The 12,139-nt window shown below is 54.6% G+C and overlaps 5 protein-coding genes across 5 annotated transcripts; 4 read left to right on the plus strand and 1 right to left on the minus strand.

The window, feature by feature from the left end:
• Nucleotides 1–1,385: 1,385 nt before the first annotated feature.
• Nucleotides 1,386–2,752, plus strand: PG986_005808 (transcription factor; the record flags this gene model as incomplete). Its single annotated transcript, XM_066842030.1, has 3 exons — nucleotides 1,386–1,449; nucleotides 1,510–2,659; nucleotides 2,719–2,752. The coding sequence occupies 3 exons, from the start codon at nucleotides 1,386–1,388 to the stop codon at nucleotides 2,750–2,752; spliced, it is 1,248 nt and encodes a 415-aa protein (XP_066701892.1).
• A 1,806-nt stretch (nucleotides 2,753–4,558) lies between these two features.
• PG986_005809 (3-hydroxyisobutyrate dehydrogenase) lies at nucleotides 4,559–5,857 on the plus strand (the record flags this gene model as incomplete). The annotated part of the gene is made up of 3 exons (XM_066842031.1): nucleotides 4,559–4,672; nucleotides 4,736–4,909; nucleotides 5,138–5,857. The coding sequence occupies 3 exons, from the start codon at nucleotides 4,559–4,561 to the stop codon at nucleotides 5,855–5,857; spliced, it is 1,008 nt and encodes a 335-aa protein (XP_066701893.1).
• Nucleotides 5,858–7,488: 1,631 nt separating this feature from the next.
• Nucleotides 7,489–8,744, plus strand: PG986_005810 (phospholipid-translocating ATPase; the record flags this gene model as incomplete). The annotated part of the gene is made up of 3 exons (XM_066842032.1): nucleotides 7,489–8,219; nucleotides 8,297–8,371; nucleotides 8,477–8,744. 3 exons carry the CDS (start codon nucleotides 7,489–7,491, stop codon nucleotides 8,742–8,744), a joined length of 1,074 nt encoding a protein of 357 aa, XP_066701894.1.
• Nucleotides 8,745–9,682: 938 nt separating this feature from the next.
• Nucleotides 9,683–10,117, minus strand: PG986_005811 (uncharacterized protein; the record flags this gene model as incomplete). Its single annotated transcript, XM_066842033.1, has 3 exons — nucleotides 9,683–9,743; nucleotides 9,818–10,000; nucleotides 10,083–10,117. Coding segments are annotated over 3 exons (279 nt in total), but the record flags the coding sequence as incomplete, so codon positions are not given.
• Nucleotides 10,118–10,743: 626 nt separating this feature from the next.
• Nucleotides 10,744–12,021, plus strand: PG986_005812 (mitochondrial 54S ribosomal protein mL44; the record flags this gene model as incomplete). The annotated part of the gene is made up of 1 exon (XM_066842034.1): nucleotides 10,744–12,021. One exon carries the CDS (start codon nucleotides 10,744–10,746, stop codon nucleotides 12,019–12,021), a length of 1,278 nt encoding a protein of 425 aa, XP_066701896.1.
• Between the last annotated feature and the right edge of the window lie 118 nt (nucleotides 12,022–12,139).

Below are 12,139 nucleotides of genomic sequence, written 5' to 3' on the forward strand. Positions count from 1 at the left end.
GAGAGCGAGTAATAACCGGCTATTTCAGCAGATTTGATATAGAAAGGAGTGCTATATTCGCACTAAGGACATCTCAAGGGGCATATGCCTACTGCCGTTACGTTACCCTACATAGTACCTACATCATATAGCTGTCATGCACGTGGCCCTGTGTTACTCCTGCTCCTGCATCCAAGGAGGAGGGACCACCTGCTGCTGCTTGACCTGGTTGCCCTGGTTGCCCGGCAGGCGACAAGCGCGAGATCCTCAAGAATGTTGAGGCTCTCTTCCGCTGTCCAACCCCGGGGAAAACTGTGCGTTCTATACCCACCCGTGTCTAAGATTGAATGGAAGAATATCCTCCAGATCGGGTGAAATGAAATGACGCTATTCCCATTCAGACTATGCCCGCTAGTTCAAATAAAGCGAGATGGAATCGTGGGGCCCTGGGCCTGGGGGTCTCTGATTGGCTGCTCGCGTCGTGACAGTGGAACCGCCACCCTTTTGGCCCAGCAGAAGGTCCAGGGCCAGGGAGAGAGCAGTTCTTCCACCTAGTTCTTACGGTCCGTAGTGGCACCCTCAGTCCCTCAGTCCCTCAGTCCCTCAGTCCCTCAGTCCCTCGTGTCCCTCAGGCCCTTGGCCCCAGGAGTGGCAGATTGGGTGAGGAACGGCTGACGGTTCGCGCGGAGCATGAACAACCCCCCCAGTCCGGTCCTACCTAGCAGCAGCAGCAGCAGCAGCAGCAGCAGCAGCAGCAGCAGCAGCAGCCCACCCTACACCCTACACCTCAGACCCTCGCTCCCTCAGGTCCCAAGTCCCAGTCTCGTCTCCTCAGTCTGTCTTCTTTCGTCCTTCGAGAACCCTTTTTTGTCCAGCTACCTACACTCGAAGGAGAGAGTAAGACGAGACGTGTTGCGCCTTGAACACAGCAACCGGCTGGCCAATCCGCTCGCCAACCTTTTTTCGATACTTCCATTTCGGATCTTCATTTGTTTCCCGCTTTTAAAAGGCCCTTTAGTTTGGCGCACCATACACACATCTTTGTAAAAGGTCAGTCAATTCCACCCTTACGGGGCACAGTCGTACAACGCGCGCGCATGCCCTGAGCCCATCCCTACCTAACACCTCGGAGCACCGTCACGAGAGGGAAAGAGAAAAAAGCTCGATGCGCTTCGCGTCTCGTTTCCAATAGGCCCTCATACTAATGCGACGTCGATAGTTACTTCACTTGAGTTGTTACCACCAACTCGTTAATACCTGGTCGGGGAGATTTTCGACGCGCTTCCGGAGCTTAGCTGCAGCGCGCCACGTCCGAGTTCAGAACCCAGAACCCAGAACCTCAGAGCGACATCAATTGCCACACTTCTTCTTCTTCTCGAGGCTACTTTCGCACATACGTCGCCATAATGGATGCTTCGCGCCAACTCCCCAAAACACATAACCCTTTGATGGTTGAAAATGTGCCACCCTGTACGTGCCTGCCGCCTTTTTTGGCCATTGTTTGGGTGCCAGTGCTAACTTGGCGTGCAGTCACCGACCTTGTCGGCCGCCGCCGTCTTGGTCAGACCCAGCTGACCCCCAAGATGGTGCAAGCCACTTCTACCGCCGACCTCGATGCCTCGAACCTGGGCGTATTTGACTACGCGCACCTCCGCGCCCCTCTACCCAAGGGCATTGTCTCGGGCATCTTCAAGTCGTCGCCAAACTCTTACTTCCTCATGCGCCGCAGTCAGGATGGGTTTGTCTCCGCGACGGGCATGTTTAAGGCTACATTCCCTTATGCCGAGGCAATCGAGGAGGAGAACGAGCGCAAGTACATCAAGTCTCTGGTCACCACCAGCCACGAGGAGACCGCTGGCAACGTCTGGATTCCCCCGGAGCAGGCCCTGAGCCTTGCGACAGAATACCGCATCACCCCGTGGATTCGCGCTCTGCTCGACCCGGCCGAGATCCCCGTGACAACTACTTCAGAGAGCTCTTCCAAGAAAATCCAGGCGCCGCCCAAATTTGATCCCATTCTGGCATCCCAGAACACCCTGGCTCCTCCCACGCCTTCCTCTCTGCGCAGCACCCGCGCTCGCCGCTCTGCCAGCCCCGCGAAAAAGCGGGCAATTGCCTCCCCGCGCAAGCGATCCACCAAGGTCACTGCTGCGCAATCCACTGTTGCCGACCAATTCGCGTCCGAAAAGATTAATGGTGTTGCTGCTGAGAATGCCAACGAAGAGACACCATCTTCCGCCGCCGCAGAAGAAGTCCAGATTGAACAGGTCGAGACAGAGCCTCCGGTAGTACTTGCTCCCGTTGAGGAAGAACCCAGGGTGCAAGTCAAGGTTGACCAAGATGTTAAGGTCTTCAAGGGAGTCGAGACGACGCATACTGCTGTTGAGATTGGACTGCCTACAGGCAATGAACCCCCGAGTGCCGAAGAAGCCGCCCGGATGATCGAGGAGGCCAGGGCAATGGTCCAGGCCGCTGCCCAGGAAGTCGAAGGCACCGATGCTTCTAAGAACAGCAAACGCAAGGTTGAGGAGATGGCGGAGGGTGATGAAGAGGATGAGGAGGGTGACGAGGATTCATCTTCAGAGCCCCGATCCAAGAAGGTCAAAACTGAGGTTGAGTTGAGGAAGACGAGGGTGAGGAACCGAGCGCTGGTCGGTATTAGTGCCACGCTTGCGATTGGGTATGTTTCTCTGGCTATGAAATCTCGCTGTGGAATGCAAGCTAACCGTACAAAAACAGGGCCATCATTCCGTATGTTATGGGCGTCTTCTAAACAGGGTGACTGGATATGTAAATTGAGGCGGCTGGGTTATCTCGGAAGCCGTAGGGCCGGCATGTTGCAACGTGATTTTTCCCCGGGGGAGTTTGAGGACCATAATTTGATTTTTCTTTTGCACATACCCATACCCATTACCCTTTCACCCTTGGAAGCAGTGGGATGCTGCTTTTTTATTTGGAAAGACGGGCTTTTGCTGCTTTAGGCAGAGGCTCAGTGTACGATGTGAAGACCACCCCCTTTTTTCTTGATCGCCCCGCCCCAATTACAAGCATTTGGAAAGGCGAACATCATGCTCGGTAGCTCGGACTGGAAATGAATATAGTCGCTCGTTCAGATAATGTATATTGCTACTTTTTGCACCGATGTGTCAAATGGGCGAGCAGAATTTTGATGATCCAAAGTCGTTCTGCGAAGTTGTCGGCAGAAATGACGTATCTATACGGCTGATATCTCCAGGCAGGACTCTCGCCCAATGTACCATTGATGTAGTCTTGTCAATTCGTACACGGCCATCGGTCATAATTCTCTGCCAGGGCTGCCAGATCTTGCGAGGGATTCACATCTGGTCTGGTCGAAGCCTGGCCGTATGAGCCACTTAGGAAATCGTGGTAGACCCAGAATACGAGAGTCTCGGATTGTTGCAACATTACATTGTGTCTGCTGCCATTGTTCCCGCACGAGCTATGAATACTATGTAGTATATACTTCTCTGCCAGGAGACAATCTACACGAAAGGTGACTCGTCTGATCAAGGAGCATGGGCTTTCGAGTCCGGATCTCGGCCCCAAAGGTAATGATGGCCTGCTGTGTCATTCAGTCTGTATAAGTCAAATGGTATATCTGTATGGTGGAAGGCGTGTGATTATGCTAGCACATCGATATCTTACCTCAAGGTTACCTACACATATGTGCTATCCCCTGCAAATTGTAACTCGGTTCCGGTCCAATCGCTAGCCTGGACCGTAACGATCTACCCGTTATCTCGGAGCCTCACTTGTTGAGCTTTGTTTGTTATCTTTATCGGTAAGAACACTGCTGACCGCCTGCGGCCGCCCTCTCCCTCCTTATCAGAAACCCTCATACCTTCCGAGTCATGGCGGCTCTACCTAAGTGGTCACACCGAAGAAGAAAGAAAGAAGGTCCGAGCTTCTGCAATATTAATTTATTTGATCAAAATGGAAGCTGAGATTTACTTGCCGACAAATTTTTTATTTCCTTGATGGTTGTCTGTCCTCTCTCTACTTTTCCTTCTGTCCGGGAAGCAGCCGGCTTCTCAAACAGTTGGAGAGCTGAGTTATGTTGTCGAATCGATCCGCCTTTCTCTCTCCCTTGTTGCAACAGAAATATGGATACAATTACACGGGCATTGTCTTCCAGGCGACTTGGGAACTACGGTCAAAGTATTCCTGCAAGAAAGCCCAAGGCCCTCTTCCAACTTAAGAGCCAAAGGAAGGCCGATGCCAGTACCTAAGTCTGCAGTGCCAAGTGGTCTGCTGACTGGCGCGCAATGTGCTGCTCTGGCTAGTACCCCAGAATGCCGGGGAAATCTGGAGCTGCTCCAGCTTAGGAGCGGCAATGGTCGGTTCTTCGGGGGCGCACTACCCCGCGACCTGGGATGTCCGTACCACCGGAAAGCGAGAGGTAGGTGCATGTTGTCTGAGGTATTCCCAAGCCTCGGCCGTGTCATTTTCCTTTGCTTCATTTTTTTCCACGGCCGGATCGAGTGATCGAGCTATACTTCGATTTTCTATGTCCCGCGGTTTCTGTCGGACGTAGCAGAGCTCCAGTATTTGTCTAGCCATGCGACCGCAACTATTCGCTGGGTGCCTGCGTCGCATCCACACCTCCAAACGCGCATTCACCTCGACTGCGCGGAGGCTCGAGAATTATGGCTTCATTGGCCTCGGGCAGATGGTATGTGGGATTCGACCCCCCCCAGTTCACGAGTTGTTATTTACTAATATTTTACTTGCCCAGGGTTATCAAATGGCCAGGAATCTGCAGGCGAAACTGCCACCCAGCGACTCGATCCGAATCTTCGATATCAACCAGAGCGCGGCACGCCGGCTTGCCGAGGATATGAAAGCTTCACAAACAGGCGGAGCGGCGGTGACCACAGCTGAGACCGCTAAGGATGCCGCTCGAGACTCGGTAAGAACAGCCCCTTCCGTCCCTTACCACCTTTTCCCCGTTTTCCCCGTCCATATGATGAGTATGTTCTATCCATGATCTAAGTTGGGATCGGTTCGCCGGTTCTCCCGTGATTATTTTTATACATAAAGCCAATCCTCTGAAGGACACCCGATCAATCTCTTCTTGTCACATCAAGTAGCATTCGATTGTACGTCTTCAAGCTGCTGACAATTAGTCGTCGTACAGGACACGGTCATAACATGCCTACCTGAGCCCGCACACGTGAAAGCCGTGTTCTCGGACATTCTCTCTTCTGATCTACCGAAGCGGGATAGGGTGTATATCGACTGCTCGACCATCGACCCATCATCGTCCCGCGAAGTGGCCAAGATGGTTTCGTCGACCGCACAGGGTCAGTTCGTAGACGCGCCTATGTCGGGTGGGGTAATCGGAGCCACGGCCGGGACGCTCACGTTCATGCTCGGCGCCCCTGATGCTCTTCTGCCCAAGATAGAGCCCATTTTACTCCGGATGGGGAAGCGCGTTCTCCACTGCGGCGCGCAGGGGACAGGCCTGAGTGCCAAGCTGGCCAACAACTACCTCTTGGCCATTAACAACATTGCCACAGCTGAAGCCATGAATCTAGGGATTCGATGGGGCCTCGATCCAAAAACGCTGGCCAATGTCATCAACGTAAGCACCGGAAAATGCTGGCCTAGCGAGATCAACAATCCTGTCAAAGGCGTAGTTGAAGGAGCGCCTGCTGGCCGAGATTACTCGGGTGGTTTTGGCATCGCCTTGATGAAGAAGGATCTCAATCTCGCCATTGTCGCCGCACAAGAGGCAGATGCGAAACTCGAGCTTGGTGACCGGGCGAAACAAGTATATGCCGCGGCGGAGAAACTCGACAGTTGCAAAGGCCGTGATTTTTCGGTGGTTTATAGATATTTGAAGGGGAAGGAGTAATAGCGAGGGGTCTAGAGCAATACCAACAATGATCACCCTCACGAAAAAGGTTGCGACGTGCCAAGCCGCCTTAGAACTTTGACAACTGTCGCAATAACCCCTCGCCTGCCCTACGTGGGGTTTGATACGAAACTGTTTCCTGGTTTGATAGGCTGTCGGTTGCAAATCCGAGTGGCCTGGGCAGCTTCCGCTGTACGATACCGAGAAGGCCCGGGAGGCAATGTATGACGGTCGGTTGTCAGTTGTGTCGAAGCGAGGCAAGCCAAGATTGCATAACGCAGCGCTAAGGCTCTTATTCTAATTCTCGGAAGAGCCCACGTCCGGCCGACGGCGGGCTTTGCAGACTCCACACACCATCCCATAAGTCACGAAAACAGAGATTGAGGCTTCAACTCGGTAGGCTCGGGCGGATATAACATCCCGAGGGAGACACGACGATGCATCTCATGTCACCTAGCTGGGAAGGGAGGCGTTGTTGCGATGATACCTTTGCTATCTGCGCATATCTACATCCACACAATCAGTCTTCCATGGGAACGAGACTGATTGAGAGAGACGGTGTGCAAGTTCTCACCAAGGCAACTGCCACAGACTTTATTCATGACCATGGATTTACTGTACTGTAGGAGCAGAACTCCCGAGAGATGCAAAATTGCAGCTGACCAGACAAATGCGATGTGTTCTAGAAGCGGACCTCGCGTGGCATAGCGCAAGCGACAGCGACATCCATGCCAATCACTGATGACAATGACATGGGTCATGAGCTCGCTTAAAGACTGGAGGCCCTCCAGGAGACCCTCCACCTCACTTTCTCACTTTTTGCACTGGCGCTTTCTACCCGATTAGGAAATCCACTCGTTAACGCGAGCTTGGCCTTCTACGCTTGTTGGCCTTCTGCCTACCATTTCCCCTAGTTTCTGCCGTGTTGATTGGACCGGTTTCTCTATTCCCCAGTACCATTGCCTTGGGCGCAATGGAAGAGTCCCTACCCCTACCCGGCGGCGGCGGCGGTGCTTCTTTCTGCTGTAGGCGAGTGGGTTGCTTGCATAGATAGGTATGTGCTCGCTCTATATACGTGCTACTTGTCGAAGATGCTCCATCCCACGTTCTACTACCCGAGGGGGAAACGTGGGTGTTTGGTTTGAGCATAACAAGCAGCCATCAACCCGGCTCGCCGTAGGATATATCCATTGGATCGCCCCTAGACTTTGCTGGCTTTTTGTTTCGTTGCCTACTTACTAATAATCCGACCTTCGCCCCTCTCGTGGCATATGGACTCCTTCCCTACCTATCTACTTCCTGGATATAATACATCTATTTTAGTTTCTTCACGATCATCCTCTTTTTGTTTCTTCGTTGTTTATCACCTGTTCGTGTCGTGGTCCAGCAACAAAATCGCCTGCCCCGTGTACTTGAAACCGTTTCAGCGATCGCCACTTCACTTCTCCTAGTAAGAGTCGCATCAGCCATTATCTCGCCTTTTTGGAAGCGCCACTTGGATAGGTTATCGGAAGCAGCTTCTTGATAGAGGAGAAGATAAGGAAGAAGGAGAAGAAGAACAAGAAATCAAAGAAGCAACCCGATCAAAAGAAGGAGGAAGCCGCTTGCCTAGAAACGGAACGGCCAGCAAGATGTCGTCAGGCACCGCGCCGCACAGGCCGAGCTTCAAGAACTGCGTCGAGGTCAGCGCCTTCTGCCCCGTGCAGGCGACGGTGCTGGGCTACTACCCGAACCTGGGCATCAACGCCTTCCTGTGCGCCGGCTTCGCCCTCTGCGTGCTGGGCCTCGTCGGCACGGGCATCTGGAAGCGGACGTGGGGCTACTCGACCGCCCTGGCGGCCGGCTGCCTGCTCGAGTTCGTGGGGTACATCGGCCGCGTCCAGCTGAGCGCCAACCCCTGGAACGACAAGGCCTTCCAGACGCAGATCTGCTGCATTATCCTCGCGCCCACGCTCATCTGCATCTCCATCTACCTGACCCTCAAGCACGTCACCCTCAGCATCAGCCCCGAGATCTCCCGCATCCGGCCCAAGCTCTACCCGCTCATCTTCGTCCCCGCCGACGTCTCGTGCCTGATCCTCCAGGCCATCGGCGGCGGCATCGCCGCCTCCGCCGGCAAGTCCAACATGACGCTGCTGCTGCAGGGCGACCGCGTCATCATCGCGGGCATCGCGCTCCAGGTCGTCGTCCTGGGCTTTTTTGGTATCATGTCCATCGACTATTTTATCCGCGCCCGCAGCTGGGTCAAGAAGGGCGGCGCCAGCCCCGAGGTCCTGGCGCTCTGGAACGACAAGAAGTTTCGCATGTTTGCGTACGCGGTGGCGGTCGCGTACACGGGGATTTTCATCCGTTGCGTTTACCGGTCAGTAGTGCTTTTCAAGGAGTTGAGATGGGGTTGTTGTGGTGGTGGTTCCTGTTTGCTAACTTGTGTGAATCCAGTATTGTCGAGATGGCTGGTGGTTGGGGCAACCCCATCATGCAGGACGAGCCTTCGTTCATTGTCTTGGAAGGATTGTAAGTTTTTCTTGAATTGAGTTAACAATACCCCCGTCAAACCCTTCGACATGACCCGTCCTGGCAAGAACCATGTCCCGCTAACCACTATACTTTGAACAATAGCATGATCCTCATCCCTGTCGCCATCCTCACCATCTTCACCCCCGGCGTCCTCTTCCCCGACATGGCCGCGCGCGAGGCCATGCGCTTCCGCGGCAAGAAGGCCAAGAACCAGCACGCCGCGGCTGCTGATGCCGAGAAGGCCGAGCATGGCGCCTCGGGCAACGGTGGTGGCGTCACTACGTCGGGAGATGTGACGCCCAACGGACACAACCACAACACAAACGCAGATGCTGCGAACAAGAACGCGTCAGCGGCGTCGAGCTTGTAGCGGATTTTAGAGAGAGGAGATCGGCCCGCGTCGAGAGTTGTTTCCCCTTTCTGGGTTGCTATCTCGTCCCGATTACAGCGAACACATGAAAAAGGGGCTTAGCGAGACCAGGGTATAGCATTTGTAGCGCATAGATAAATAGACATATAATAATACCCCCATTTTCCGAAGGAAGCAAATCTAATTGTCTAAGTACTCATGGTCTCAGCATTCCCAACGCTGGGTTTTGACGTGACTATTGTTTGTCGCGGCCAAGATAGGGACGACCAGCGGAAATTGCAACGATGTGTCAATACAAATCCATATTTGTCCCGCAGGCGGCGGCAGTCTCAACCGTTGGCGATAACATTGTTGAACAATATCAATGATGCGGATATACGCAATTCTGGTCAGCCCGCTCCCGTGGGGTTGAAATACAAACCCCTTATTTCCAGACGCATCTACTCTTGCAGTGAGGCGGTTATTCGGCCGAAAGAATAGTGCACATTCAATGGGGACTACCACAACTACATCTACGACTAAAGGGGTGAGAGGCAGGAAGGACGGGGATAGGAGAATTTGATCGCCCATGAAATGTCTGTAGGCAAAGGCAATTCCACCCCTGACCCAAGAAAAGGAGTTTTGTCGAACATTTGAGCCCCCAGGGAGTGTACTGCATGCCAAGAAATTGCGTAGGTGAAGGCGTGGGTTCGCCTGCACTGTGGCTCAGCTGCACCATAAAGGCCTGGACTTCACTCTCTTCAAGCATACGCGACCGACACCTATAGTTCGTTGTTTCCGTCCTGATAGAGTATCTCAATTGCTCCGACTAAAGCTCGAGGGGCTCGGGTATGGCATTGGTTCGATCATGCAGCGCGGTAGAATGTCTCGATGCCGTCTAATTCCCATCCGGTGGATATATACAAGTGTGACGCCTCATTCTAATGCCTAGACACACCTCAAGAGTCATTCTTCTTCTGCGCCTCCGCCTTCTCGTGTTCAATAATCTGCTTGCTCCAGCTGCGGGTATCTGGTTAGCTTGGTTCGTTCTCGACTCGAAGTTGCCAAGGGATCGAAGGGTTTTGACAACATACTATCTGCTGGGGAAGAAACGGCCGGGCTCGGGCATCTTGTATCGGACTTCACGCTCGGCGCTCAGGTTCCACGTCAGGGCCGTGAGGCCGACGATGACGCCCATGAAGACGGCAGTGTTGGCGCGCCAGTTAGAGGGCTGGGCGTACCAACCACCACTGGGCGACCAGACGTGCTTGGGGTATCTGCATTCGGGGCATCGAGGTTAGAGGAGGGATGCCATTCGATCGCGCAGGGCGTTGCGAGGTTGCTGCTGGTGCTGCTTACTGAACTTTAGGACCGCCACCCTGGTGCGTTGTTAGCTATTGATCGGGAGCAGCATTCGGAGCAGAACGTACCATCTTGGCTGAATTGTGACGAATGGAGTCTTGTTGGGATCAATGGATCGTTCAATCGTTCGTTCTGCGCGGAATCCTGCGAGCTCCGAATTGACGTTGTCTCGAGATTCAACCGGGCAAGCTGGAGCTTGAGAGTGGATTATTGTTTTTCCCTCGCTCTCAATTGCGGCGGCTGCCGCAGTACACTTGGAAGTACAGTACCTACCTCTCTCTACCTTAACCTAGGTGGTGCAGGTACAGACAGGGCTGTTTGGGGGGGGGCAGCGTGCTGGCGTGGGCGGGCAGTTACAGCGGGTGAAGCCCCTCCTGCCCTCCCCAAGGCCCAAGCCCGGGTGCTACAGCGAGTGCAGTGCAGCGCCCAAGAAACCAATTGGAGCTAACCCGAAAGGGTGCACGGATCATCCAATCAACGAGATCCCTGAAGCTTCTCACACGACGCCAGCTTCCAGAAACTTTTTCCTGGCCAGCACGAGACTCCAAAAAAGTACGACCACCAGCTGCAACTGTCGGTTGCTTCCCACAACCCGCCCGGCAACAACTTCCGCAGGTGGGAGAGAGAAAGGAGAGGGCCCCTCATGTCCAGCTATACAATGACGAGACTGCGGTTAGATCGAGTGGCGAGCCAATTGCTTGCAGCGACTACCAGCCCGGCCGCCAGGCTCTCGCGACCCTCCAGCATATCCAGGTCGATACCCCAGACATGCCGCCACGCCTCGCTTTTCAACACACAACCGTGCCAGAGGAGGCACCAGTCCACGGCCGCCTCGCAAGCGCCTCTGGAGGAGGAATTGGTCCTTGAACCCCAAGATGGCGAGCCCACACCAGAAGCACTCCGAGGCGGTCCTCTGCCTTCGCCGCACCCTTCGCGAGCAGCATCTTCCGCCAAATTAGCCGCCTTACACGCACGACTTTCGCTCTCCTCCAAGATCCCCGTCGAGACGTTGGCGCGAGCTCTAGTCGACCCCTCGGCCGATGCCCACCCGAAATACAACAATGCGAACCTCGCCTACGTGGGGTCGACTGTCCTCCACTACTACGCCTCAGAGTCGTTAATCGCGAGGTACCCCCGCCTGCCTATGTCCATTCTCTTCACTGCCATGAAGGGCTATGCAGGAAACCCCGCCCTGCACCAAGTCGCCCGCGCATGGGGTGTCGAGTCAGCCGCCGCACCTGGTGAGGAGGTCGATCCTGGCCTGCTGCAGTTTGACCCCATGAAGCCTACCGTCGTCATGAACAAATGGGGATACGTGCGCGCCGAGACCGTCGAGTCCCAAAAATTCAAGTCGGGTAAGGGTCTCAGCGGCCGTGTTGTGTACGGTAGCAACCCGTTCGGCGAGTCCTCGGCCGCCAAGGCTCTCCCCAACTTTGAGGTCGACGACGGTCGGAATACCAAGACGATGCTCTTGCAGAACGCGCCGGCGAACGCCCATGCCAACTTTGTGCGGGCGGTGATTGGTGCCGTCCACATGCACTGTGGCCGCGACGCCTCCAAGAACTTCGTCAAGTCGCATTTCTTGTCGCGGACGCTCGACCTGTCCAACCTGTTTGAATTCGAGCTGCCTACACGAGAACTGGCTAGGCTATGTGCGCGAGAGAACTTTGAGGCCCCTGTTGCCCGTCTGGAAAGCGAGACTGGTCGACTGAGCAGGACGCCAGTCTTTGTGGTGGGTATCTACAGTGGAAGGGACAAGCTGGGTGAGGCTCCCGGGCCGGATCTGGACTCAGCCCGCGTCGCCGCTTCAATCAACGCCCTGAAGGCGTGGTATCTGTACAGCCCTGGCCAGGTTGGCGTGCCCAGCGACACATTCGCCGAGGATGCCGCACCCTGGAAGCCCGCCTATGTTGATATTGGCGAGATCATCTCGTAAAACCCGGTCCAAACTCTGCTGAACAGGCTTAGGAAAAGCTGCTTCAGGGGCACCCAGGCAAGGGGAGGCGCTTTGGAGCCAGGTTGGCGCAAGCGGGCTGACCGTGTACGAAATAGAA

Source organism: Apiospora aurea (genome assembly GCF_038362705.1).
Source record: "Apiospora aurea strain CBS 24483 chromosome Unknown utg000004l_segment0_segment0, whole genome shotgun sequence".
In the NCBI taxonomy this organism is placed as follows: domain Eukaryota; kingdom Fungi; phylum Ascomycota; class Sordariomycetes; order Amphisphaeriales; family Apiosporaceae; genus Apiospora; species Apiospora aurea.